The sequence below is a fragment of the Octodon degus genome, unplaced genomic scaffold, assembly GCF_000260255.1.
Source record: "Octodon degus isolate 3935 unplaced genomic scaffold, OctDeg1.0 scaffold00132, whole genome shotgun sequence".
NCBI lineage: Eukaryota > Metazoa > Chordata > Mammalia > Rodentia > Octodontidae > Octodon > Octodon degus.
Window position 1 is genome coordinate 468,939 of NW_004524708.1, and position 25,134 is coordinate 494,072.

At 49.5% G+C, this 25,134-nt stretch overlaps 1 protein-coding gene across 5 annotated transcripts in view; it reads left to right on the plus strand.

The window, feature by feature from the left end:
* Positions 1 to 25,134, plus strand: part of Sh2d4b (SH2 domain containing 4B) — a 58,333-nt gene that overhangs the window by 22,807 nt on the left and 10,392 nt on the right. For 4 of the 5 annotated variants that reach the window (XM_023701267.1, XM_023701271.1, XM_023701269.1 and 1 more), the window contains exons 5-6: positions 3,247 to 3,463; positions 8,266 to 8,393. In XM_023701267.1, the coding sequence (XP_023557035.1) occupies positions 3,247 to 3,463; positions 8,266 to 8,393 (345 nt within the window). The remainder of the gene's footprint in view (positions 1 to 3,246; positions 3,464 to 8,265; positions 8,394 to 25,134) is intronic. The other variant, XM_023701268.1, reaches the window with a different exon arrangement.

A 25,134-nucleotide genomic window follows, 5' to 3' on the forward strand; every position in this document is an offset into this window, starting at 1 on the left:
CTACACCCGCAGCTCTGGTTTCCTTCCCTCTGAGATCGGGGCTGCTGCGGTTGCACCAGGTGGCCACAGGGAGGCACTGTCGGCAGCTGTCTCTGGGCTGTGGAACTAAGGCCTATGGCCCCTGGCTGAAGCAGTACTAGGAGCCCTTCCCTCAGCCTGCTGGGACGAATTGCTTGCTCTTCTTTTCCTTTTAAAATCAGAAATGAGTCTTCTCACTGAGCCACATTCTCAACTCCTTTTTTAATTTTTTACATTCTGGGGTAGGAAGTTGTTAGATTGCTCCATTGTCCAGACAGGGCTGGAATTTGTGATCTGCCTTCCTCAGCCTCCTGGAGTACTTGGGTCCCAGGCATCAGGGGCGTCTGTCTTCCTCCCCTGAAATCCGTCTCTCAGGGCTCACTATCTTTGGTGTCAAAGAGAGCTGGGCTTCCAGGGATTGAGTACTCCCCTCCCCAGGGCCGGGAGGGCGCCCCACTCCCAGGTATCTCGGTGTCCTCTCCCGCAGGTGTCCACCCCCCACCCCGTAGGTGTCCACCTTTCCTTCCAGTCCCCACCCTGTCCTGTTCTTGGCCCTTCCTACCCCACCAGATTGACTCCTCCAGCAGGCCTGGCCCGGGTGTGTCACCTCCTGCCCCCACACAAGGCAGCGTTTTGGGGCTTCTGCGTGGCTCACTGTGGGCCCCCTCCTCCGAATTCCCTGTCCACATGTCTGGAGGGCTCCTGAGGACCCACAGGACAGCACAGTTTGGGTCCATGTCTAGCCTTCCCTACGACCTGGGGGTGCTTGGTGAAGTTCAGCTGCACTCTGTGGCATCACCCCAAAGTTGCTGAGCCCCCTGCAGGGCCTGCTACCCTCCAACTTCTCCCTGGTGGGTCGGGGAACATCAGGAGAGAGGGCTTGGGGGGCAGCAACTGGCGTCCTGTGGCGCCGGGCTGACCGTCCTTCAGGCAAGGTCCTTCTGGCCTGTAGAGCTCTGCTCTCTGCCAGCATGATCGCAGCTTTCAAAGGCAGAACCGGGCATCTTCATTCTGGTCTTTCCTTCTTGTAAGAACTTGCCCAGGGGACAGTTCCCACTTCCTAGGTGCTGCTTGCCACCTCCAGACACTGCCTTAGCTTAGACCCGTTGCTCTTGTGTTTCTGTTTTCCAAGTCTTCGTCCTTGTTTCTCTTGGTCGGTTCTCAACACTGTAGCATAGTCAGTCTGTCAAGTAGCACCCTGCTCCTGTGTTTGAAACTATGCAAGGACTTCTGGTCATGTCTTGGGATGCGTGAGGACTCCTTGGTTGGAAGGCACTGCTCCCCTACACTGCCTCTCCTGTCCTTTGGACCTTGCCCCTGACCTTTTGGGGTACATCACTGTGGTCACGCTGAACCCATCCAGGAGGGACACATGACTGCCCCTGGCCTCTGGGTGTTTGTGTCTGAGCCTCCAGTATCCTCCCTTGCTTGGCTGAACCCTGTTTGTCTCTTCCTTGGGCCGCAGCACCCTGTCCACACTGCCAGCACTCCACTCACCATTGAGAGAAGGGCTGATCCTGGCCCCAGGCTCTTGGAGAATAGGACAGTGCTGTAGCCACAACCCGTGCTCAAGCCAGCAAGCTACTGACACCAGGAAAACTGGGAGCCCTGCCCCCAAGGCCTTGCCCTGCCTCCTGTCAGGAAGCAGTGAGGTGAGGATGTCACACTCAACTCTGTGACCCCGCTAGTGCATGTGCAAGTGTGTGAGTGGTGGCCCCAATGAGCACAACACATCCAAGTGCTGAGTACACCAGAAAGCATTAAAGTAGAAAGAGAGCCAGCGTGGCAGTGCTCTGGAGCAGCGGGGCTGCTCACAAGGATTCTGCTGAGGACAAACTCACTGCCATCTGGGTCAAAGGACAAGCAGTGCCAAAGCTCCGAGGATGGGGCTCGGGGATAATCAGACTGTGTGGTCACATGTAGGCGAAAATGTCTTCTTGAGGGAGGGAAAACTGAGACCCAGTGAAATGAAGTTGTACCAGTCTAGACGGGGCCAGCTGCAAAGCTGTCAGTGTGGCTGTCCGTCTCCCTAGGGCCCAGCCGACCCCCACAGCTGACAGTGCTTGCAGGACATGAGCTGTATGGTTTAGCGTGTGGTGTGGGGTTCACAAAGTCTGTCTGGGGCGTCTGACCCCATGAGGCCCATCTGACCCCATGAGACCCTGCGCCATGGTGTGAGGTTTCCTGGGGTTCTTTGGGTCCTCAGTGTCCGGGTAGGCCAGGGGCCCTGGAATGGCTTCCCCCTCTATGCGTTCTAGTTCATCTTCTGCTGCAATGCTGGAACACCCAGCCCTGGGGAATTAGGAGAGAAAAGAGCTTTATTTTGTCCCACTGACTGGAAGAGTGAGAGAGAGAGAGAGGGGACACAAGAGGGCCCTGCCTTCAGCCACCTGCTTTGCAGGAGCCAACCTACCCCACAGATACCAACCTGGCCATGGAAGGGAAAACTGTATGAGAGAAATTGTTCTTTATTTAAAACTCTTTTTTGTGTGTATTCGGTACACGGTGTCATTATACAGCTTGGGCTAGTAGTGATCCTCCTGTTTTCAGCCTCCCCGGCACTGAGATGACAGGCATGTAGCCATTATGCCCTGTTTTGGTGGCTTACTCAGTACACCCAAGGGTCAGGTCTGATGCAGCTTGCAGTATTGGGGATCGAACCCTGGTCTCTGTGCTCGCCTAAGCAGGCGCTTAGTCCACTGAGCTATCTCATAGCCCTTAAAACTCTGTTCTTTTGGAACCGCCTACCTCCGTAACTGACCATGATAGTGCAATGGAGCATGTGAGCTTGGTTGTGCCATTGCACCAAGCTCCAGGAAGTCCTGATCGTCGACCCGCCCTTGTAAGCAATGACTTCACCCTGCTAGCCGGTCACAGGAACTGCCAGGCTGCTCTGCCTCGCCCTCGTCCCTCCCTCATCCCTCCCGCCTGTGCACCAGTTTCAGAAGTAGCCATCGCAGCAGTACACACACTCACACACACACTTAAAGGCTACTTGTTTGTGACAGGGCTCTGCCTTCAGACACACAAAAAGGTGGAAGGCTCAAGAGAAGGGTGTGCTTGAGTCTTATGAATGAGCAGTGACAGTTACCCAAAGTCCCCCTCCACACCACGTCTGCCTCTGAGGATCCCACGTGGGTGAGTCCTCCTGAACCAGGCCCTGGCCAGGCTTGTGCAGTGCGCAGCCTGGGCTGCAGGTCACGGCCAACAGTGTCTCTCCCTTTGCAGTGCGCAGGATCAAGGCAGCTGATGAGGAGAGGAGCCAGCGAGCTCAGTGTGCCCGGGATGAGTATCGGCGCCACTCGTTGAGTGCCATCCAGAAGGGCACTGTTGCTGGGCTCAGCTCCATGTTCCAGGAGCTTGGCCAGAACCACGAGCAGGAGGCGAGGCTCTGCCACCATCTTCCAGGCCCCGGTCCCCCACTGCCCCGCGCTCTGCCTGTTGGGTGAGTCAGAGGCTCCAAGTGACCCTTGAAGTGGGGCGAACAGAGCGGGCCTGCAGCCTGACTCACTGGTCATCGCCCCTCTGCATCCCCAGTGCCCCAGGATATCTTATGGGGGAGCATGAGGTTTGTAGTTTTCATGTTTAAATTTTAAATTCATGGGATGTACAGTTTTTACCATTTATAGTTTATATTTTCCTCTTACACTTTAACTCTTGCATTAGTATATAATAACTGCACACAACACTAGAATTCTCCCTAGCACTTTCGCCCAGGCAGAGAGCATGCAGGTTTGGACATTTCCAACAGCTTTGGAATTCTGTGCATCTTAACATCTTTGAGGTACAGGATTCCTTGGTAATCTGAGGAATGCTGTGAGTCCTCCTCCCTTCCAAGCATGCAGGTACAAATGCATCAGAAGGCTTGTAGCCCGCTTACACTCCTGAAGGACCCTGGGCCCCAGGTTAAGATCATGTAGTAAAGGACCTTGAGTGGATTAAATAGGACCCAGTATCCTGGGATGGTGACTCAGGACCTCTTCTAACTATGGGTGGTGCTAGTTTGTTGGGGTGAATTGAGGTCCACAGATCAGTATGGGTGAAGCCATGTGGGGTCTGTCACACAATTTGTGTTGCTATGGGTTTGTTGGCAAGAACACTTAAGGGACAGCTCATGAGTGCTAGGACCGGTGGCCAGGACCACTGGAAGACTTCAGGTTCGCCTGTCCCCTCTGAAACCCACCCTTGAGATGGCCCCCTCTGCTCCCAGCTTTCTCACTCCTGCTAAGCAGCCCCACTCCAGGGAGGGTCAGGGACTATCTGAAGAGTCAGAGGTGTGAGAGTTGTGCTTTAGGTAGGGATGGGGTTGCTCCTAATCGTCACCCCTTCCCCTGTTGCAGGATGTGCTGGCCATGTCTTCTTCATTTCTTTCCTCCTCCTCTCTTTTGTCCCTTCCTTCCTTGGCACATGCAGTTCTCCAGTCAGGATGCCAAAGGAGGAGCACCCCCCAGGACACACCCCCAGGTCCCACCTCCATCGGTCCCTCTCCCCCCCCAATCATGGCTCCGTTGCTTATGTGTCTTCCCACTCTCTTTCTGAAATCGCTCGCATGAAGTCCTGTCCCCCCCCTTTTTTGTTATAGCTGCTTAGTGGTCTTCAGCAGGGAAGCACTGTGAATTACTTCTTAGATACCCTACTAGTGGACACTGGTGGTGTTGCACAACTTTTGTTACCACCAACAGTGCCCTGAGTGAATTAATTACCTTGTAGAAATTAATCATACCCACATGCCAACTGTTTTATGTTGGAAATTCCCCTGAGGTGGCTCACTGCCCATCTCACCCCTACATGAGGTTGGTACCAGTTCACACCCCTGTCCTTTGCCCATAGCACATTGTCAAACTCTGGTTCTGGAGCAGGAGTTTAAACTTGTGCTTCTATTTATGAAATTGAGTATTTATATATGTTTAAGGGTCACTGGGATTTCTTTACCTAGTTCCCTATCCATTCTCACATGAGGTGAGAGGATTTTTCCTTAAGAAGTTCTAGGGGGGCCGGAGAGATAGCACAATAGCATAAGCGCTTACCTGGCAAGCGTAGGGACCTGAGTTCAATTCCTGGTACTGAAAAAAAAAAAGTTCTAGGAATGCCTCACAAATCAGAGAAAAGGAGTTTTCAACTGTTGAAAACATTTTTTTCTCCCTTTGTCCTTTGTATTTTGACCTTTGTGATGGAAATTTCCAGCTTGTGGAAATTCTGGAATTTTTATGGTGTTATTATTTAAGTATTGTTTTCTGGTTCAGAGGGCAGAGTTAGTTATGAGTCAGCCTCTAGGTCACAGGGACACAATGTTTGGCACCCATAGCTTCAGGGAGCAGGGGCTTTGTTTGGCCCCCTGACTGGGGCCCTCAGTGCTTCGTTGCCTGGCTCAAAGGTGGAAGCAGCAGGATTGTCATCCCTGGGGGTGAAGCCGCCTGCCTTGCGGCAGCCCAGAGGGGAACAGAAGGAAGAAGGAGAGCAGGGGCAAGAGCACATCCTTCCCGGTAATGTCCGGGGCCTGCTCCTTCCAGCCGCCTGCCCCCAGCAGTGGACATCTGACCTTCTTGCGTGGACCCACAGATGAGCACAGCACTCCCTTGACCCAGTCGTCCTCCAAGCCCAGGGGACATTGGGGACATTTTAGACCTAAGCTGCACTGTGCACAGTTAGCAAAGCCCTTGTCCCTTCCGTGCTGTTGGAAAGGAACTCTATAATTTGTCTCTCAGTCCACACGGTGGAGCTGCAGGGACTGTGGTGCGGCCTGGCCTTGCCTGTGCAGCCAGGAGGGAGGGGTGACCTCAACTCAGCGTAGAGAGGCCTTGGCCGGCAGGTGGAGCAGCAGATGCAACACCTCCATCCTCTGCCACAGCCCAGGGCCCTGTGGTTCCCTGCCCGCAGCTCATGGTGCAGGCCCTGCCCAGGTGGACGCACTCTGCTGAAGGGTGCAGGAGCCGGACTTGTGTCCGGGAGCACCCAACCTAGTGCTTATGTTCTGAGGGATCAGAGTTTCTGCTCAGAAACATGTTCTCGGGGAGTTCAGCAGTCTAAGTGCCTGCCTGGTAAGCTCAAAGTCCCTGGTTTGAGCCCCAACACTGCATGCAGTGCCAGCCCCAGAGTCCTGGGAGCACTGTGTGGGGCACAGAACCTGGGTGTGGGGGCAGAGGTTGAGGCAGGAGGATCACTGCAAGTCCAGGCTATGTAGTGAGACCCTATACCAAATAAATAGATACAAACAAACAAACATGTCCTCATGCAGTGCTCAGAGCAGAGCCCCGCAGCAAGGGTTTGCTTTGCTGTTGTTTATAAGCTGCACTTGCCTTCTAAGGAGCTGGAGCGTTGGAAGTGACAGGATCTGTCCCATGATGCAGTTGGTTTTCAGGGGTGCAGGTGGGGGAGAAGAGGCTGGTAGGCAGGGATGCCGCTCAGCAGGGAGGCAGAGGGGGTCCTGGGCTCTGAGAGGGAAGGGGAGGCTCCCAAGGGTGGATGGAGGAGCATGCAGAACCGGCTGCAGGGCTATGGTGGGTGAGAAAAGCCAGGCCTGGAGCAGGGCGGGGAGGTCAGGTTAGGAGTGCACATGCCCAGTAAGTGCGCTGTGGTCCAGACGAGGTCTGAGGGTTTCTGCACCCATGTGGTTCATATGTGGGGAGTTCGGTTGTGCTGCTGCATAAGCAGCACCCAGTGGAGGTCCTCATCCCAGGGTGTCGGTTAGGTAGCTCTTGCACAGAGGCGGGAGCCTTCCCAGGGAAACCAGTTCTTCGAAAGGCCCCAACCAGCCCACAGTGTCTGCGGCTTTATTCCACCACCTCTTCCCCTTGCATGCTTCCAAAGTGGTGCCCCTGACAGCAGGCCCTCCAGGTCCTGCACTTTCTGCCTCCTGAACTACAAGCTAAAGAAGCCTCTCTTTTGTCCTGTGCAGCCTGCCCTGGGTGTTTTATTACAGTAACAGGACACTGACCAACATGGTGGCTGTGGCCTGCCTTTCATTAAGCCCCTTTCCTGAAAGCTGTAGTGGTCAGGGCTTTGTGTGTGTGCTGTGTTGTGCTTACACATGTGTGAGTGGACCCATTGTGAGGGGCTGCTAAACTCTTCAGAGTGTCTCTGCAGAGAAAATATAATTTATTTTTTCATCTATGTATTTGGTATAGGGTCTCACTATGCAGCTTGGACTTGTAGTGATCTTCTTCCCAGCACTAGGATTAGATATAGTTTATTTTATGTAAAAATAGTAGCAACAGGGTGACTCTTAAGTGCTAATACTGTTAGGGAAATAGCAAAGACAAAACAGGAACTTCTCCAATTCCCGTCACCCTTTTAGAAGCAGTGGAGAGGGCAGTTTCGCTCCCACCGGGCCACAGTCTTCTTCAGACCCTGCACTTCTGCACTGTGATTGGAGGCTCTGAGGCCCTGCTGTCTTCTGGCTCAACGCTTGTTGGGTGCTTGCCCTGCCCTGTGCTGACTCCCTGTGCAACCCAGACGCACCACGGTCCTGAAGCTTGGTGTCTGCGCACCCGGGAACGTCCCTGTAGACATAGAGCCATGGAAACCTTGGTTCCCCGGGAGATGACAGGGAACGGGTGCACTCTGTCCCTCGGAGACCCCCCACCTGCTTCTGCACATCCCTCTAGTGGTCTTTGATTCTTCACTGTCCCCCTAGTCCAGGGTCACCCTCTGGACCATTGTGCTCCCCTTGCGAGGGGAACCTCCGCTCCCCGGACCAGATCACGGTTCTGTGGTTTCTCTCTCTGTTCACTGTCCCGATCCTGCCTTGCACAAGCCTGACTGTCTGGATGAGCAGGGGTCCCTACAGAGGGTTAGGCAGGGTCCCCAAACTGGGACTGTCCTTCATGGGGGCAGGGACACTCACATAGTAAATTCGCTCCTGTTCCCTTAGCCTCATCTTCATCTGTGCTGATCTTCATGCCAGGCCATCCTGTTGTCTGGGAGAAATATGTCTTCTCCCATGTCAGCCCTCTCCTCCTGCCTGCTTTCACTCCCACTTGTGTAGTTTTCTTTGAATCAAGTGCTGTTTTCATTTTGGAAAACTAATTGTAGCTGCTATATTATAATTTGCTAAGTACCCGTGAGTACCCACACTCACTGAATCCCCTTCATAGGCCTGAACCTGGGCATCGTGCTTGCTCATTCTCATGGATGCTGTCCTCTCCCTCTCTTTTCTCGTCCCCTCTCTCCTCTCTCCCTCACTCTATCAGGCTCTCCTCTCTCCCTCCACACTCTGCCCTAACTCCCCATCTGCTTCTGTCTTCTCAGCAGGACTTGGGAGCGACCACTTCGTCCAGTCTCCAGAGAAGTCATTGTCCGCTGGTTTAAGGAGGAGCAGCTGCCTCGCCAGGCTGGCTTTGAGAGGAACACCAAATGCATCGCACCCTGGTTCCATGGTAGGTTCTCTTTTTGGCCCCAAGGCAGAACTGTGCCATATCTTCCTCCTCCGCATGCATGGGAGGTCTTGGCGGACAGCTGGAACCAGGGATAGGACTTCAGAGTCCACTGCTGCTCTTCTGCCCCCTACAATTCCAGCAGGAGTCCCCCAGCTCGGGCATCCTTAGCTCCCTCTGTCTGCTGGGAAGGGGGCAAATAGGAGTCCTGTTCATTGCCGACCACACATGATCCCATGGCTGGTGGCATCTTCCCTGTATTCATGGCACCAGGAGTGGGCCGGGAGCTGTCTGAACCTGAGTCCCCATGTCCTGGTGGTGCCTGGTACAGCAGTCTCTGGCCAAATCCTTGCTGATTGCATGGAAGATGGTTGGATATAAAGGTTGCAGGTACCCAAAAGAGCACCAGAGCTGGGAGGCTCCATGGAAGTCTTTCTATCCATTCAGTGCAGATGAGAAACTGAGGCTTAAAGAAGGGAGGAAGGTTTAGTAGGTACCCAGAGTCTGGTAAACTCAAGTTCAAGAATACATCTTAAGGATCACGACCCTCGTTCAGTGATCTGAATTTTCAGTGGACTCGGCAGGGAAACAGGACTGTGTCTCCATCCTAGACTTGCTGCAGGACGGCTGCTGGCTATCAGTCCCCTCTACATCGGTTAGCTAATGCCGCAAGACAAGTCACCTCCAAACTCCATAGTGGAAAGGAAGTAAAAGTTATTATGTATTCATGAATTTCTGAATTTACTGGCATTTTCTTCTAGCATGCCTTAGCCTCAGGTGATCTTGCTGAGCTTGCTCATGTGTCTCTGGGAAGCTGGCAGGTTAGGATACTGTCAGATGGGGGACAGTTCCTCTCTACTCTGTGTGCTGCTTGTCCTCTGGCAGCCTGGCCCAGGTCCTCAGGTTCCTCTGCAGGAAATGCATGTGTGCTTTGCTCCCTGAGTGTCTCCCCAACCAGCTCATATCTGCCTGTGATGTCCGCAGTGAGCACTGATCCTGCCTGCATGGTTACCACCCTGCTGACTCATGCCTGTCTCTGCTTGCCTTTTGCCTGCTCCTGGGAGCTTGACCAGCCTCCATACTGGCCTGTCATCCCTGCATTCTACTATCTTGAGGGCCAATAGGCAACTGGCAGACGTGGCCTCTCGTGTGAGCCCTGGGCCTGGTCTGGCTCCCTGACAGGCAGCTGTGGCACTGAGAAATCATGCGGGGTGGGCAAGTCTGTCTGCACTTTCATGTCCTTCATTCCTGCCGCTGGGCAGCTTGTGCAGGCAGCAGGCTCACACTACAGACCGACCACGGAGATGCTGCACTGTATAGAGAGGCTAAGGATCACACAGGCAGCAGCACCAGCAGCCCAGGCTGTGGGAGAGTCCTCCAGGGTCTGTGCCTTCCACTCTGCAGTTCGCCCTCCACAACCACCCTGAGAATCCTTCCTGTATACCTCGCTGTTGTGCTCAGTGCCCTCTACTCCTTTCCACTTCAGAGAACTCTGAAGGCCCCAGGGGCCTGGGCTGTTCCGGCCCAGCCCCGTGCCAAACTGCCCCTTGACAACCTTGCCCTCAGTGTGTGGTCTTTTCTGTTCTTCAGACGAGCCTCCCTTTTCTCCACCTAGGCCCTTGGTCCTTGCTGTTGCTCTGCTCACTTTTGCTGTCTTTCCACACTCTTGCTTGGATAACACATTCTTGTTTTCATGCGAAATAGCCTCTCTTCCAGAGGCCTTTCCTGAGCACCTTCCTGTGGCACTTTAACTCGGTTCACCCTGTTTGAGTGGGCTTGCCCGAGTGGGATGCCTCTCATCGTCCTCTCAGCCTCATGTTAGCCCCTGAGGCCAAGGCCTGTCACTGTCCCCAGGTATCCACAAGGAGTAATGACAGAGGCATGCATGAAGGGTAAGAATTGGGATTAGAATTGAGATTAGCTCTAGGCTTTTTAGTCTGAAGAAATATACTTTGCTTTTCTGCTCTGGGTTCTGGGAGGCCTGTGAGTCCCGTCAGCAGCTGAGAAAGATCAGAAAACCAGGACTTATTGGAGAGGCCCGGCTTTGCCTCCCCAGTTGGCCAGGTGCTCAGCAGAACCAAGGCCGCCTCTGTGCCCAACTCATCTAGCCTCCTACCTGTCCTGGCAAGAAGCAGAAGCATGTCCAAGACAAGGTCACTGTCTTCATCCCTTGTGGCTTTTGAGCTCCTGACTCCATGAACAGAATCCCTGTGGGGCAGGTCTGAGTGCCTAGCTTGTAACATTTGTGCCTGAAAGGTCAGTGACTGCGACCACGGTTACTTCTAACCCATGTCTCAGGCTTGCTAGGAGTTGGATGAAGAGTTGGAAGAAGGCCTCAGGTCAGGGAGCTGCCTCCCTTGGAAACTCTGGTGGCCTCATGGAAGAGAGAAAAGAAAGACTCGGCAAGCCACACCGTGGCCCAAAGCTTCTGCGCAGCTGCAGTTTCCCCAGCCAGAGCTTGGCTGGCTCCTGGGACGTGCTGGGTGGGCTCACATGACAGGAGAATCATCGTAACCACTTCATGTTTAGACCTCCTCCTTCTCCGCAAGCCTGAAGGGCATCCTCTGGCTCAGAAGACGGTCAGCGTTCATGGGTGCCTGAGTCCCAGCTTCCAAGAATTGGCCCGATATTCTTGGCTTCTCACTTCTGTCACACTGTGTGCCCCTGTAACCATGGAGAAGCTCCCACTGGAATCGCTGCTCGTCGCTGCACACATCATCCTTGTCCTCACAGAGGCAATCCAGGCACAGGTGTGGCTCCAGCACCCCTTGGGGTGGGCATACCAGCAGCTGCTCCTGGGGCTCAGCAGGGCTGCGGCAGCCCACGGGGAAGGCGCGGCAGGGTGTTCAAATGTATCTGGAGTCTTATTTCCCACCTTGATGGGGGAAAAGGTAACTTTTATGTTGTCACAGAACAAACAGAACCAGGATTTAAGTCTCACAATTTCTGTAACTGATTGCATGTTCTCCTGACAGTTCTACCATAAAGTGTGCGGGGAAGTTGCTAAAACACTGAGTGGAGCTACTACAGGAGCAAGCTTTCATTGCTTCATGACAGAATGAAAGGAGAAGGCTCACTTCTGGAAAGCGGCCAAGTGGCTTTGCTTGGAAAGGACCGCACTACATTCTAGGTTGATAGCCTTAGTTTTAGTGTGAAAATGTCTTATCTTTTATGAGAGGATGCTGATAGTGAAAGTAGTTATTTTTATATATAGTCTTTGCTTAGAAAAAGAAAATGTTAGCGGCCTTACATTGGCTCCTGAGAATTTTATTTTTAATGATTTGGAGCAACAAGTGCTCTAACTTGCTGTCCTGTGTAGAGACTCACTGATGGAGGTGGCAGTAGCCCTGACCCAATCCTTTCAATGACAATGAGCTCACTGTCCCTCAGGAGCTTTGTGCCAGCCTGATTGCTAGGGGTTTCTGATGTCGGTTGGCAGGGGCTGTGCGCTCTCTAGTGGGTGTGCTGGGTTTGTTAGCAGGGCAAGTCTGCTCTGCTCCTCTCTCCTGGGGCCGACCGAGAAGTTCAGGCCTGCACTTCTCATGGTGACAGTACAGGCTCCAGGGGGCCGTTGGCAGTGCGTGTAACTCCCAGTGTCTATCCTCAGCATCAGCACATTGTCATTCTACCTCATGTGCCTCAGAGTTGAGGGACAGATGGTGTATATCCTGTTATTTACTTGAGAGGAACTGCAAAGCCAAGGGTCAAAGGTGTGGAGACAGGGAGGGAAGAAGAATTCGAGCCTGCAATGCACTCTGTCTCGATCCCAATATAGATCTTTTCTTCCAGGGTAAGACATTCCTAGTCAGTTTAATTGGATTTTAGGAGCAAGTTAAAAATGACTACTGTGGCTCCTGTTTCCCTGGCTTCTCACATGCATTTGAACTTGCCATGGTGTAACCCAAATTGCCACATGTACAAGGGGTCTGAAGATGGGGCCCATCTGACCTTGGGTGAGTCCTTTGAGTCCCTGTGAAAGTGGAGTTATAACACCCACCTCACAAGATACTTAAGAAAATTAAGGCAACAGAAATGCTTCATTGCCTGATGTCTCTGGAGTCTGGGTCCAGTGACCAGATTTGGGAAACAGGATTTGGAGAAGCAAGGTCAGGACACAGAAGGGGAGGAGATTAGCATCCCATGGGGATCTCAGGGCTCTGATAAAGTTTCCTTTTAAAAAGAGCTTGTTTCTCCCTTGCTCATGATTACTTTCTAGGAGTTGTAGGAGAGACTTTTAGTTCTATAGAAGCATTCTTGAGGAATGCCGGTGCATACAACCTTGGTGTTGGGGAAAAATTCTTATCTTTGGGCTTTGACACATATGGCCCCTGTCTAAACATTAGCTCACTCAGGCTCTTTTCTCTTCCCTGGCTTTATGGTTAGAAAGAGTTGCAGAACGGCCCTTGGTTTATTGACTTGGCAAAGCCTCCTGGCTGGCTTGCTGGGCACAGAATGGGCCCGTGTGGTAGATGATGTAGTTGGCATTGGTGGATGACATCTGTGGGATTCTTCTCAGGGATGGTCTCTGTGGGGATGTCCTCCCTTGGCTCCAGTGGGGTAAGCTGCACTCAAGAGAGATATGGGCTGTCACTTTATCTAGTGTACCTTTCAGAGTTTACTAATTCTTTCAGATTCTGGGTGAAGGAAAGGAGAAAAGGAAGAAGGAAGGGAAAAAGAAATATATGTATACACACAGGGTAGCTTGAGTAATTGTTCTGCTAGTTTCTGTTGGCCTGTTGAAAGGAGCAATTAATGCTGAAATCTCTCTCTCCTTTTTAATTTTTTAGAATTTTTTGACCAATTTTGCAGGCTTATATCTGGTAATCTGAACAACTAATTTGAAAACAACAATATGAAGTATAACAACTATTGTTGAATTCCTATCATTCTATTTAGTGAAATTTTGTAGTTTCTAATTTTTTTCTTTTCCTATTTTTAAATTCTTTTTGAAAGATACGATATCCAAAATAAAAGAGAGCAGTTACTTGATACTCTGTGATAAGCACAAAGTGGGGGAGCCCCCCAGAGCGGGGTGCTCTCCATTCATGTAGATGGTGCAGTCAGCAGCAGCCCGGCTGTTGGGGGAAGGAGCAACTTCTGCTACAAAACAAGAGCTCTACGTGGACTGAGCTCCTCATCCTGAGACTTCAGACCCCATCTGGGGAAGAACAGCGCAGGTCACAGGCTGCCACTGCTAGGAAGAACCCAGGTCCTCAGACCCTTGAGCCTGTTGCCGGCTGGATGACATCACAGCACATTCAAAGGGAAGGGAAAGGGTGACCTTACAGCCATTACTTTTGAGGGTTACTTGGAAAACCTTTTCTTGGGAAAAAGAAGCTATGCTGTGGAATGGGTGGAGGACAGAGCCACCGCCCAGATCTCTGCTAGTGCCCATACACAGAGTTCTGATGCATAGCGGCTCAGGGTGCTGACCACTGCTCCTTGACTTGGCTGTGGTTAGCATTTCACACTTGTGATGGCTGATACACTGTGTCAACCTCAGAAGTTTCCAAGCTTAGCCAAGGAACTCAGCAATTTTACATCCTGGGGCAGCAGAGGACATGCCCTTACCACTCTAAGATGTTTCATTGTGTCAATTTGAGAAGCTTAGAAGTTTAAGTTACTCAGTAGGGGGCCAGGGTCCTCATTTTGTGGGGTGCAGGGAGATGGTGTGACCAGGTGGCAGCCTGCTTATGATACAAAGGAGAAAAGCAGGCTTGCTCTTCCACCTCTTTGCTCTTGCTGCCTTCTGCCTCCTTGAACTGTGGCCCTCTGCCCCACCGCTCTGCCTGGGAGCCAGCTGATTATGGACTGAAGCCTCCACAGACTGTGAACTAAATAAACCATTTCTTTCTTAATTTGGGGCATTTGGTATTTTATCTCAGTAATGGGAGAAAAACAACTAAGACAATAAGTGATCACATTTAGGAGGCCAGACAGACTGACAAACTGAACCCATGTCTGGCAGCTAAGTATGAGAACCAGGACAAGACAGAGAGTTTCTGCTCTCAGTTTAACTTACTGTATTCTGGCTGCATCCTTGAATGTCTGGCAATCTATGGGTGAAAGTAGGGACAAAAATGTGTCCTTTCTTGGACTGGGGATGTAGGTTAGCAGCACAGTACCTGCCTGGCAAGTTCAGAGACCTGAGTTTGATTCCTGGTACAAATAAAATATATATAAAAAAGATCCTCTCTGGACTTAGAATCTCTACTGTGAATTTCTTGGACACAGACAAAGCCTTATTCTTTTTCATTCCATGACCTTGCAAGACAGACTGGTCTCCTGCTCTGTTCTTGGGGGTAGCTGGGAATGCTGTCTCACATTTGAGACAAAATCTCTGGAGTGAGTCAGCTCAGCCGCTTCCTGGCTTCTCCTAGTAAGGCACTGGAGTCTTTCTAGGCAGTAGCTAGCAAGGGTGTGTGGGACCTTGGAAATTTGTGAACGCAGGCATTAAAATCCAGGTTAGGCAAGGAATTACTGAAGAAACCAGGAACTGGGAAAAATAATAGTACTGATGATGTTCTAAGGATTGAATATATTAATATTTAGAAAATGTTTAAAATGTGCTTAGTTTGCAACAGATGCTGCTACTACTGGGTTGGGTGGGTCTCACCCAGGTTCTTGATATCCTAAACAAAGAATTGAGCAGGCCACCGAAGAGTAACAGCAGAATCAAGGATTTATGAAAGAGAAAAGACAAGGTCCAGTCTACAGGATGGGAATGGGCCATAAGAAGAGCATGGGGCCCAAGAGGGCTTAGTGTTGGGTTCTAAATCTTAGGGTGTAGGGTGGAATTGAGGATTTCTGACTGAGGCTGGACTCCTGGCAGTGAATGACTTCACTCAGTCCTCCCCTTGGGCATTGGAGTTTTGAGGTCTAGTGACCCCTGGAAAGAGCTGTCATGGCATCCATAGCCTACAAGTCAGGGTCAGAACTCTATAGTCAATGAGGTAGTAATGAGGGTTGGATGTCATAGGGCACATGCTTGGGGACTTGCTGTATGTAAACTAAGTTATGTGGTTATCTCTTCCCATTGTATTAGACCCAGGCATCCTGGTCCTGGGCAAATGTTTAACTTAGAACAGGATCTAGTTCTGGAAAGTGGGGCCAAGGTGGTTTCTTTCTCTTCCTAGACACTTTCTTAGTCACCTTATGCCTCAGACCTAGCACAAAACAGGCTCTGTGCTGGCCATTCTTCCCTTCTTTTTTCCAGTGTTTTCTTTTGTTGCCTTCTGCCTCACTACTGCTTGACAGATGGGATGAATAAACATGGCAGCCTTTGCAGGCACACAATGGGATTTGAAGTGTGTACAATGGTGGCTTTGTACTTTTAGGACATCCTTACCAAGACAGTGGTGTCAGAAAAAGAGGAAAAGGTGACATCGACTGACTTCACAAAAGGAGGATAACACTTAGCATTTCAATAATAAGTAAGTCTAAATTTTCTTTCATTTTGAGTATGATACACATCTTGGAATAAGTTTTAGAAGCTATCAGGTATAACACAGAGACGATTTGGAAGGACAGTTAATATGTCAAGTTGGATTGCTAATTTTCCTCTTTTGAGCAGAATTTGGAATGGAAACTTTCCACTAATTGTGATCTCAAAAGAAAAAAAGTGACTCACTTTCTGCTTATCTTTCTTTCTTTGGCATTTGGTGGTGCTGGGGATGAAACATGGGGCCTTGCACATGTGGGGCAAGTACTCTACCAGTGAGTAACACCCCTGCTCCCTTCTTCTTGCTTGAGCTGTCTCACTTGAAAAATAAAAAGCTTGAAAAGGCCTTATAAAGATCAGCTTTGGGCTTTAGGAAAGTGTGGGTTATCGCCGCTTTCCCAAGGCCCTGGTGCCCTCCTTTTAGCCTGTATGGTTCCAGAACCTGCTGTGCTCTGTGCCCTTGTACTGTCAACGAGAAGGTACACAGTGACACTGCTTGGATGGATGGTTCCCCTGAGCAGGGGACCTGGGGTCACCACTGTCCTTAGGTTGCACTGGCTATGTCTGTGGGGTGCGGTAGGTGGCTACTCCCAGGGGTTTTTCTGAGTTTTGATGTTTTAACTAATAATTTTTGAACATTTACATTTGTCCTGGCATTGAATCAGTGAACTCTGAACCTCCAATGCTCTATATAAAACTCTCTGGGATACTTACTAATAGGAACACAAAGCTGGCCATGTGCTTAGCACTCTTTGAAGCAATTCACTTATTGTGTCCTTGTTGCACTCCCATGCCCGCCACTAGCCGTAGCCCCACTGTACAAGCAAAGAAAGTGAGGATGAAGTGAGGTCGCTTGGCCATGGACACAGTGGTGAAGTCGAATTCAAACTCAGGTCACCAGCTTCAGAATCCACACTTGTATCTGTGACACAGTGAAGCCTTTTGTCACTACCCAGGGGAGGAATGAGAGGTGCTGAAAAAGCAGTCACTACTCAGGGTACACAACACTTGAGGGATGAGTTCTCCAGTCAGGGATGTGTCTATGAGGATGGAGAGATGGTGGCTTCTTTAGGAGACACCCAGCTATCCCTGAGCTGTAGAGTGAGCTGTTTGAAGTGCCATACATGGGCCCTAGCTGAGGCAGGTGGCTGATGCCCCTGAGCTTGGTGCCATCCCTTCAGAAGGTCAGAGTCTTCATGCAGTGAGTTGAGTAACACAGGCGGCCCTCAGCATTTGAGATCACTGCATTAGCTCAGCAGGCTCTCTGTTTAGGATGTGTAAATAATTAATTAGTTAACTATTAATATTAAATTTGGGCTAAGTTACAGGGTGTAAAGTGACAAACATAACTGATCACTTTCCTAATGTCATGAAACTTATATTCATTTGCGCATAACAGAAAAGAAGTAAATCATTATAACTGAAAAGAGCAATGTTCACCTGGCATGACTGAGAAAAGCCCACAGGTAGTGTACCTTCAGGCTTTGCTGGGTTCAGAAAAGTCACGCTGTGTATCGACTTGCCTCTTGCCGTCTCTCATCCCTGCTGCTTTCTGTGTTGTCTTCATTCTTAAGGGACCATCAGGGTGAGATTCAAATCCACGGGAAGAGTAGCCAGGCATTTCTCTCAACAATGCCAGTCTAAGTCCCAGTTGCCTGCTTTGTTGGTTCTATTTTTGGTCACACGATCACTTCTGGACAAATCACATTGGCTAAGAGGATGAGCTGCATAATTGGGCAGGCTTGAATCACGTGACCATGCCTGGAGGAGGAGATGCCGCCCTGTTAGAACCCTGTAGACTGAGAGCAAAAGAAGGACAGTTTTCTGCCAGATCACTCTAGAGGCAAATAGCCTGGCTTCGGCTCTAGTGAAGCAGCCAGTCTCGTCGTGAGACCACTACATACTCATTGTGTAAATTTATCGATCCAGTTGATACAATAAAGCACGGAACCTTTGTAGAGCCAGGTTCCCAGCTCATTTTGCTGGGAAGCGACGTCCCCTGTCATGAACGGTGATGTCTCAGCTGGGACCTGAATATTGCACACAAACTCATGTTTGTTACACAAAGCTCAGTCCCCGGGCTGTGTAAGAGGCAGAGCCGCAGGGATTCTTCAGCTTTGGGGAGAGTGGCACCCTACTTTCTCCCTTCTTTGGCTTCTGGTCCTAAGGTGCAGTTTACTCTGCCGTGAATTCCCCATCTTTGCAGCCTACCACCTGCACCGGTGGCCTAAGAGTAATGGATTCGGCTGATCTGGGACTGGAACTTGTAAAATCATGAACCACAGTACCCCCACTCTCTGTATAAGTTTGTTCTCTCAGCTGTTTGTTGTGGTGATGGAAAACTGACTGGAGCAGTGGCGGTAGTTTTTAGAAGCTGGCGTGTCTCTGCTGTGGGCATGATGTTGGCTCTTGTACATAAATATACCTGGAGCATCTTGACGCTCATCCAGGGAAGCCCTTGTCTCAGCAGTCAGCTGTGGTTAAATTTCATTTAGAGTCTTAAAAGATGAATGCATTTGAACTCATTCATCACAATCTCCATGGCTTTGGGATGCTTGGAGAAACCGTTGACAAGGAAAAGCTTAACAATTCCAGCCTCCTTAATGATATAGCCTGGAAAGTGTGGCGATAAGAAAGTGGCAAAAATGAATGAGAAATAGCTGCGCAGCAGTGGAAGAGCTGTCAGCCAGTGAGGCGGAGCAGCAGAGGAAGCTGTAAGAAATACGTGTGTCAGATAAATTGAGGCCCATAAAAAGCAAGTAGAGCATCCAGGCTGCCCACCCCGTGACTCTTTGTTCTCAGGGTGAAGCGCTAACAGTGAAACAAGAAGAACCCATTTAGTCACTCAGATTCATCTGAGAGCTACTAATTTCTGGAGATGGAATAGATTTGGGGGGCTGCAGGGGAGGGAATCCCACATCTGCTCTGAAGGTGAGCTCACTGGCAGATTTATGGGTCCATGTGCACTGTGGCTTTTGAAAGTATAAAATGTCTTTCTTTGCCTGGATTTGCTGTATGTTAGTGCTGAAGGAGAAAATACTCTGATAATGAATATAGATTTGGGGTGGTGTCTGAGCACATCTCCTGAGGCCCAGGGAGATGGCGGGGGTGGGGTGGGGTGGGTATGTGAAGAACCATACCCTAGGCATTGCCCTCAGAATGCAGGATTGGGGAGTGAGGCCCTGCTGGCTACCTCATTGGAGGTGATGTGCTGGGAATGGGAGGGCCGAAGACCCTGGCTAGTTGGCCAGGCCAGCACATGTTATCCCTTCTGCATTTCCTGCTGCTCCACTCCGACCTGCAGGGACAGGTGGGCCTGATGGGAAAGGAGGCCCAGTGGAGGGGCTTTAAGTAGGGTGTTGGTCCCAGAAGCCCTGGGCTCTAGGCTCAGTGCTCTTTTCCTTGGTCCCGGTCCAGGGCCCAAGTGTGTGTGGCATGCTTGTGCCTCAGTTTGTTTATTACAGCTCTGTCCAGTTGTGCCACTGATCTTTAAGGCCAAGGTCAAGGCCAGCTGGATTTATACCCCATCTGTCATCTGCAGTGGCCTTAGCTTCCATAGTTTGCTGTCATTGTTTCATTTATTGTGGCTGAGAATTCTGGGTGATACTAAGGTGAGTCGATTTTGTGTGCAGAGAGATAGACTTGTTCAAAATCAGGCCATAATTGCTTCTCAGCCTTTTGGCTAAGATCAAGTGCAAAATCAGGCCATAAATAGCAGGGACACAAAGAAACTCAAATTTATTTGACTTTAGCACCAGCTTTCTGCCAGAATACATATGCCAGCTGGCCACGTTTATGGGTTTCACATTCCCAGATTCAACTGAGGATTGAAAATGTAGCTGGTAAGAACTAGAATGTTTGCATCTATGGTGAACTTCTATAGGTTTTTTTCTTGTCCTTATTCGCTAACCAGCACACTGTACTAACTACTTACCTAGCATTTACTTTTGCATTAGAAACAATCTAGAGATGATGTGGAGTTCTGTAGATGGGAGGATATTTTCGGGTTATGCACAAGCTGCTACAGAATTTTCCACAGGAAACTGGAATGTCTTTGGAGTTTAGCATCCCTAGGAGGGTCCTGGACATTCAGGACGATGGTCTTACTCTCCCAGGCCCTGCTGATGAGTCTATCTGAGGGGAAAGACCTCTGCCCTCCACTCTGGGCACCAGTGCTGTTTGCAGATGTTTGTAGATGTCTTCACTCCATATCGGGCCCCTTGGCAGCTGCATGTGATACAGTAGATGGAGACATTGCATCTTCAGCAGCAGCCAGCCTTGCAATGGGCCTACACCCTCCTGCAGCCCTGACCTGGGCTCAGCTGCGACAGCGGGGGCCCAGAGCCACAGGCCTTTGGGCTGAATCCACAGGTTGCTGCTGCTGCTGTGAGCTCAGGGAACCTGGGCCAGATGCAGCCATCCTAAGCCATTCTCAGCCACTGCCACCCACCAACTCCTGCCATGGAGGCTCTGGGTGTGGGCTCCTCTGGGGGAGAACAGGGAAGGGAGTCTGACTCAAGACCCTGTGTGGGAGACTAAAACTTACCTCAAGAGGCCATTGTGAGGACTGAAGGATCCAGTGCTCATCAACCAAGCCCAGAGCTTGGTGAATGCCCTTGTTCATGAAGGCCTATGATTTTAATTAGTTAATGATTTATTCAGTGCTATTTATTGAGGGGCCCAAGTTCCAGATCTCTTTTAGCCATGAGAAAGAGTGGGAGAAAACAGACAAAAGTCTCATTGTCTTAGTTCTTATGTTTGTGAAAGTATGATAATTTTGATATAAATGATTGTGGAAGGTGTGTGTTTTTGAATGCATGATATCAACAATACACTGAGATATTATTGTTCATACTGTTTTAAATATCAGCATGTTTTAGAGACTCTTGGTCTGGGCCCATGGCAGTCGCTCTCACCAGGGTGACTGTGCCTCCAGGAGATGATCAGTAATATCTGGGGATGATTTCGGTGGTCACAACTTTGACGCGCCCTTGGCTGTTGGTAGGCAGTGGCCAAAGACGTTGGTAAACACCCACAATATCCAGGGCAGCCCCACAGAACAGTACATTTCCCGATCTAAAAATGTTAATTATGCATTTTTAGATTAATTTAAGATTGAGAAATCCTGTTCTATGCTTCTTAGTAGCTGTTCCTTCTTTAAATTTTTAAGTTGTTGCTGGAGGGATTGCAACAGATGGAACTTCTTGTTTGCTTGTTTTGGGAATTGATCTTATCTTACCCTGGACCTCTATTTCCTGTTCATGACTCATACAAAATGCAATCTTCTAATCATAGATCAACAAAATCTTCTTTTCAGACATCACATGGCACCCTCTGTATAAGTATACTTTTCATGTATCAGTTAAAAATAATAATTAGCAAGAGAGAAGAAACAAAGTGTCAGACTCTTCCATCAAAAATTAAAAAAATAGAACCCTGTCTTCTCTGCTTGAAGTTTTTCCATTTAACTCTTTCGTTTTCCAGCAGATACTTAGTCATTTTAAGCTCAGATTGCCTTCCATCTTTTTGACTGGGTTGCTTCAACATTGCTCCCCTTCCAAAAATAGTGTTTATATGTGAAGGAAGCTCATATGGCCCTGGGAGGGAGCCTAAGAAAGGCCCTGATTGTGGGTAATCTGTGGGCCTGGGCTGGGGCTGCGGCTGGTGACAGATGGTCCATCTCCAGCACAGTGGATTTTAACTTCTTCGGGAGACCCCACCAACTGGCTAATGGTTGAGGCCATTTATCGTAGAGCCTAGTTATAGGGCCATCTTGCCTCTTTTCTAGGAAGCTGGATAGTGGTCTCCCTTTCAAAAATCCCTCTTGCTGAAGGTTGAGTTTATGTGGTTAGCAACTCTCCTAGCTTGTGGTAAGGAACAAGGCTTTCCCCCATTCACTTGCTCTCATTGTCTTTTCCATGCGCATCCTCCTCACTCCCCCACTACTGTATGTTTAATTCCTACTGTTTGAAGGGTTTCTGTGTTTGCTGCTGTTCCTCGGTATCTGTGAAGCATTAATTTGAGGACCTCCATGGACACCAAATTCTCAGATGCCAAAGCCCCTTGTATAAAAATATGTAGTATGTGCATTTAACCCCTGTTCACCCCCCATACAACTTACTGGTTTAATCATCTCCAGATTACTTTTATCATACCCGATACAATGGAGGAGCTATGTGAATCATTGCTATCTTATACTGGTTGGGAAACAATGACAAGAAAAAAAGGGCCTGTATATGTTCAGATCAGGCACAGTTTTGCCCACTCAATTTTTCTTTTGGCTCTTGGTTGAATCTATAGGTACAATGCTGGCAGAGGCCACCTAATGTACTGAATATGCATCACCTGCAGGGAAGTTTTTCTTGTTTTTCTTTGCTTTTTGGTTTCTCACAATAATATTGAATGCAACTTTACCCCAATGCCTTCCTATGAAATTAGTTTCCTGGAAATTTTGCAATGGGGGAAGGGCCGGGAAAATACTTCTAAGGTCTTCATCTGTTATTTTCATGTAGGGTTTGCAAAGGCAGCTGTGTCCCAAGGTCACTGGTACTGTTCCTGCCCTGTGGGCCTGGACTCCTCTTTGCTTTCTTCCTTCTGCTCCCATCTTGCTCAGGTTGGCTCTGTTCCCATCAGTGGGTGTGGTTTGGAAGGCCCCTTTGTCGGGCCTCAAATCCACCCAGAGATGGGAGCTGCGGGACTTCCCCTTATTACAACTGGCTGGTTTTGTGCTTTCCAGTGAGTTTCTTTGGACCCATCCATCCACCACCACTAAGTTTGTGCCTCCTGTGCAGACACTGATATCATGGAGGTCTTGTGTTAATGGTTTGTTTCCACAACCATTTGTATTTGAGGGACTTTCTTAGTCTGTACTGTTGTAACAAGATACTTGAGACTTGGTCATTTGTAAAGAAAAGAAACTCATTTCTTTATAGTCTAGATGCTGAAGCCCAACATGAAGACCATAGTGGGTTTGGTGCCTGGTAATGGTCTCTTGTCTGCTCCCACACTGTGCCATGAGACACCGGAAAAGCAGGATAGAATGAACCTCAGGTCCTTTCAATGGACCCCTAATCCCACCCATGAGAGCTCAGCTCTAATTGCGTTCTCACCTCCTAAAGACCCTACCTGTTTATAGCTTCACCTTTGAGCTTAAGCTTCAATACATAAACATTGGGAGACCCATTCAGAACCCACAGGCTTCTCGGAGATACCTTTTGACCAAGTTTTGTTGTAAACCTGGTCTGTGGTCTTCTAGTGCAGCTCTGTAGTTGCACTGCCTGTTTCTATTTGGGGATTTGGAAAGATGGAAAGCCAGGCTGTTGCCATGGAAGCTACTGGTTTGTAAGCCACTCCCCTGTGGTGGACTCACCTATGGCCATTTCACTCCATGTGAGGTGTAGGAGCACCCAGACAGAGACCCATGGGTGTGCCTCTGGTCTGTCATCTTCTCCAGGTGTTCATGGACCCAGCATGTATGGCTTCCTGTTGTCAGCTCTTTGCCCTACGTCTGGAGGCTGGGCTGCAGAAGAGTGATAGAAGCGCTCCTTGCAGTCTTCCTCTGCCCTGGCCCATGTCCAGGAAAATATCTTCCTTCCTTTCCTTCTCTGCAGCAGGTCTGTAAAACTCTGTTGTTGGACCTCCCTCACTACTGTGAATCTAGAGGGGCTTCTAACCTGGGAAAGCCACCTTCCCACTTAGGCCAAGCTTGCTTACAAGACTACTGACAGTCCAACTCCAAGAGCCTCAAATCTGATTCTACATTAGGGCCTTCTAGAAAATTTTAAGCAGCACAAGTGCTTGGTGGATAACAAATAAATGAAATGAGACTCCCTTGAAATGGGACTTGGATATCAGCCCCAGCCAAGAGCCATGCGCAGGGACTCACAGTGGCCAGCACCATGACTTAAAACACTTGAGTAACCTTTCTGTTCTAGGTGACAACCTGCCTAGTCCCTGAGGGCCACTGACCAATCTTCAACAAGTGCCATAGCTGCAGTGTGTGGGAATTTCCAGTGTTTGGGATGCTGCAATGCAACAACTTTAAGATATTTTAGCATGTAATATCGCATGTATGCACTTACCAGTGTGAAGGGTGTGAAGAAAGCTTAGGAGGTGACACTCAGCAGTGCTGGTATCCTCTGTGTACTTCACACTGTCCCAGCCCTTTCCCTCCACCAGGCAGGGTATGTCTCAGAGCTTTGTTCATCTTTTCTTGGTTTCCTTTATATTGCTTACCTATTACTCTCTAAGCCTACAGCATGAACCTTTGTGATCTTTTCAACTGAACTGAATTGAGTGGATTCACAGTCTATTTTTCATAGTCTGTTGCTTTAGTCCTACTTCATTTCAAAATTTCTGGACTGGGGAGATAGCTCAGAAGTCTAAGCACCTGCCTGGCAAGTGCAAAGACCTGAATTCGAGCTCTGGTATTGCATGCTGTGCTGGCCCTGGAACCTCAGGTGTGGTGGTGTACATCTGTAATACTAGTGCTGAGTAGGTTGAGACAGGAAGATCACCAAGAGTCTGAACTGTGTAGTAAGACCCTGTATCCAGTAAGTAAGATTAAAAAAACCCCACAACAACCAGAACAAAACAGAACAAAATTTCTTCTCATCCATTTATCTACTCCTGTTATTTGAAGACTGTAAATTCCTCAGGACCTATCTCCTCTAGTGGCTAATCAAGTTACTTACATGTACATCTCATAAGCCCTAGAGTCACATACTTACCCTAAACAACTTGCAAATTTTAATCACCCCCCTCCCTATTGCTAAGGTATTGTCTAGTGTTATAGTTCTGCCTTAAAACCCTCAAATTGTCCTTTTATTATGGCTTGTGTCTAGATGTCTCCTCAAAGCCTCATGTGGTCATAGGTGGGCTTTTCAGCGGTCACTGGATCTAGATTGTGTGACACTGGGGTCGATTCATGGTACAGTGTTAGGATCAAGGGTGCAAAGATTAAGCCATGAGTGCTAAGGGCTGGTACCCTGGATAAGATACAAGGGACAGAAAGAGGCTCATCTCTTGGGGCTTACTTGGTGTGGCTGTCTTAGGCTTGCTATGAGCTGCTTTTCCTCTGCAATGCCCCTCTGCCTTGCTGTCTTGCCTTAGAGCCAGCTGACTATGAACTAGAACCTTTGCACACTATAAGCTTAAGGCCAGGCGTGGTAGTGCACGCTTGTAACCCCAGCATTCTAAAGGCCAAAGCAGAAGGGATGCCACTAGTTCAAGGCCAGCCTGGGCTACACAGTGAGTTCAAGGCCAGCCTGAACTGCATAGGTAAACCCTATCTCAGCAGGGTTT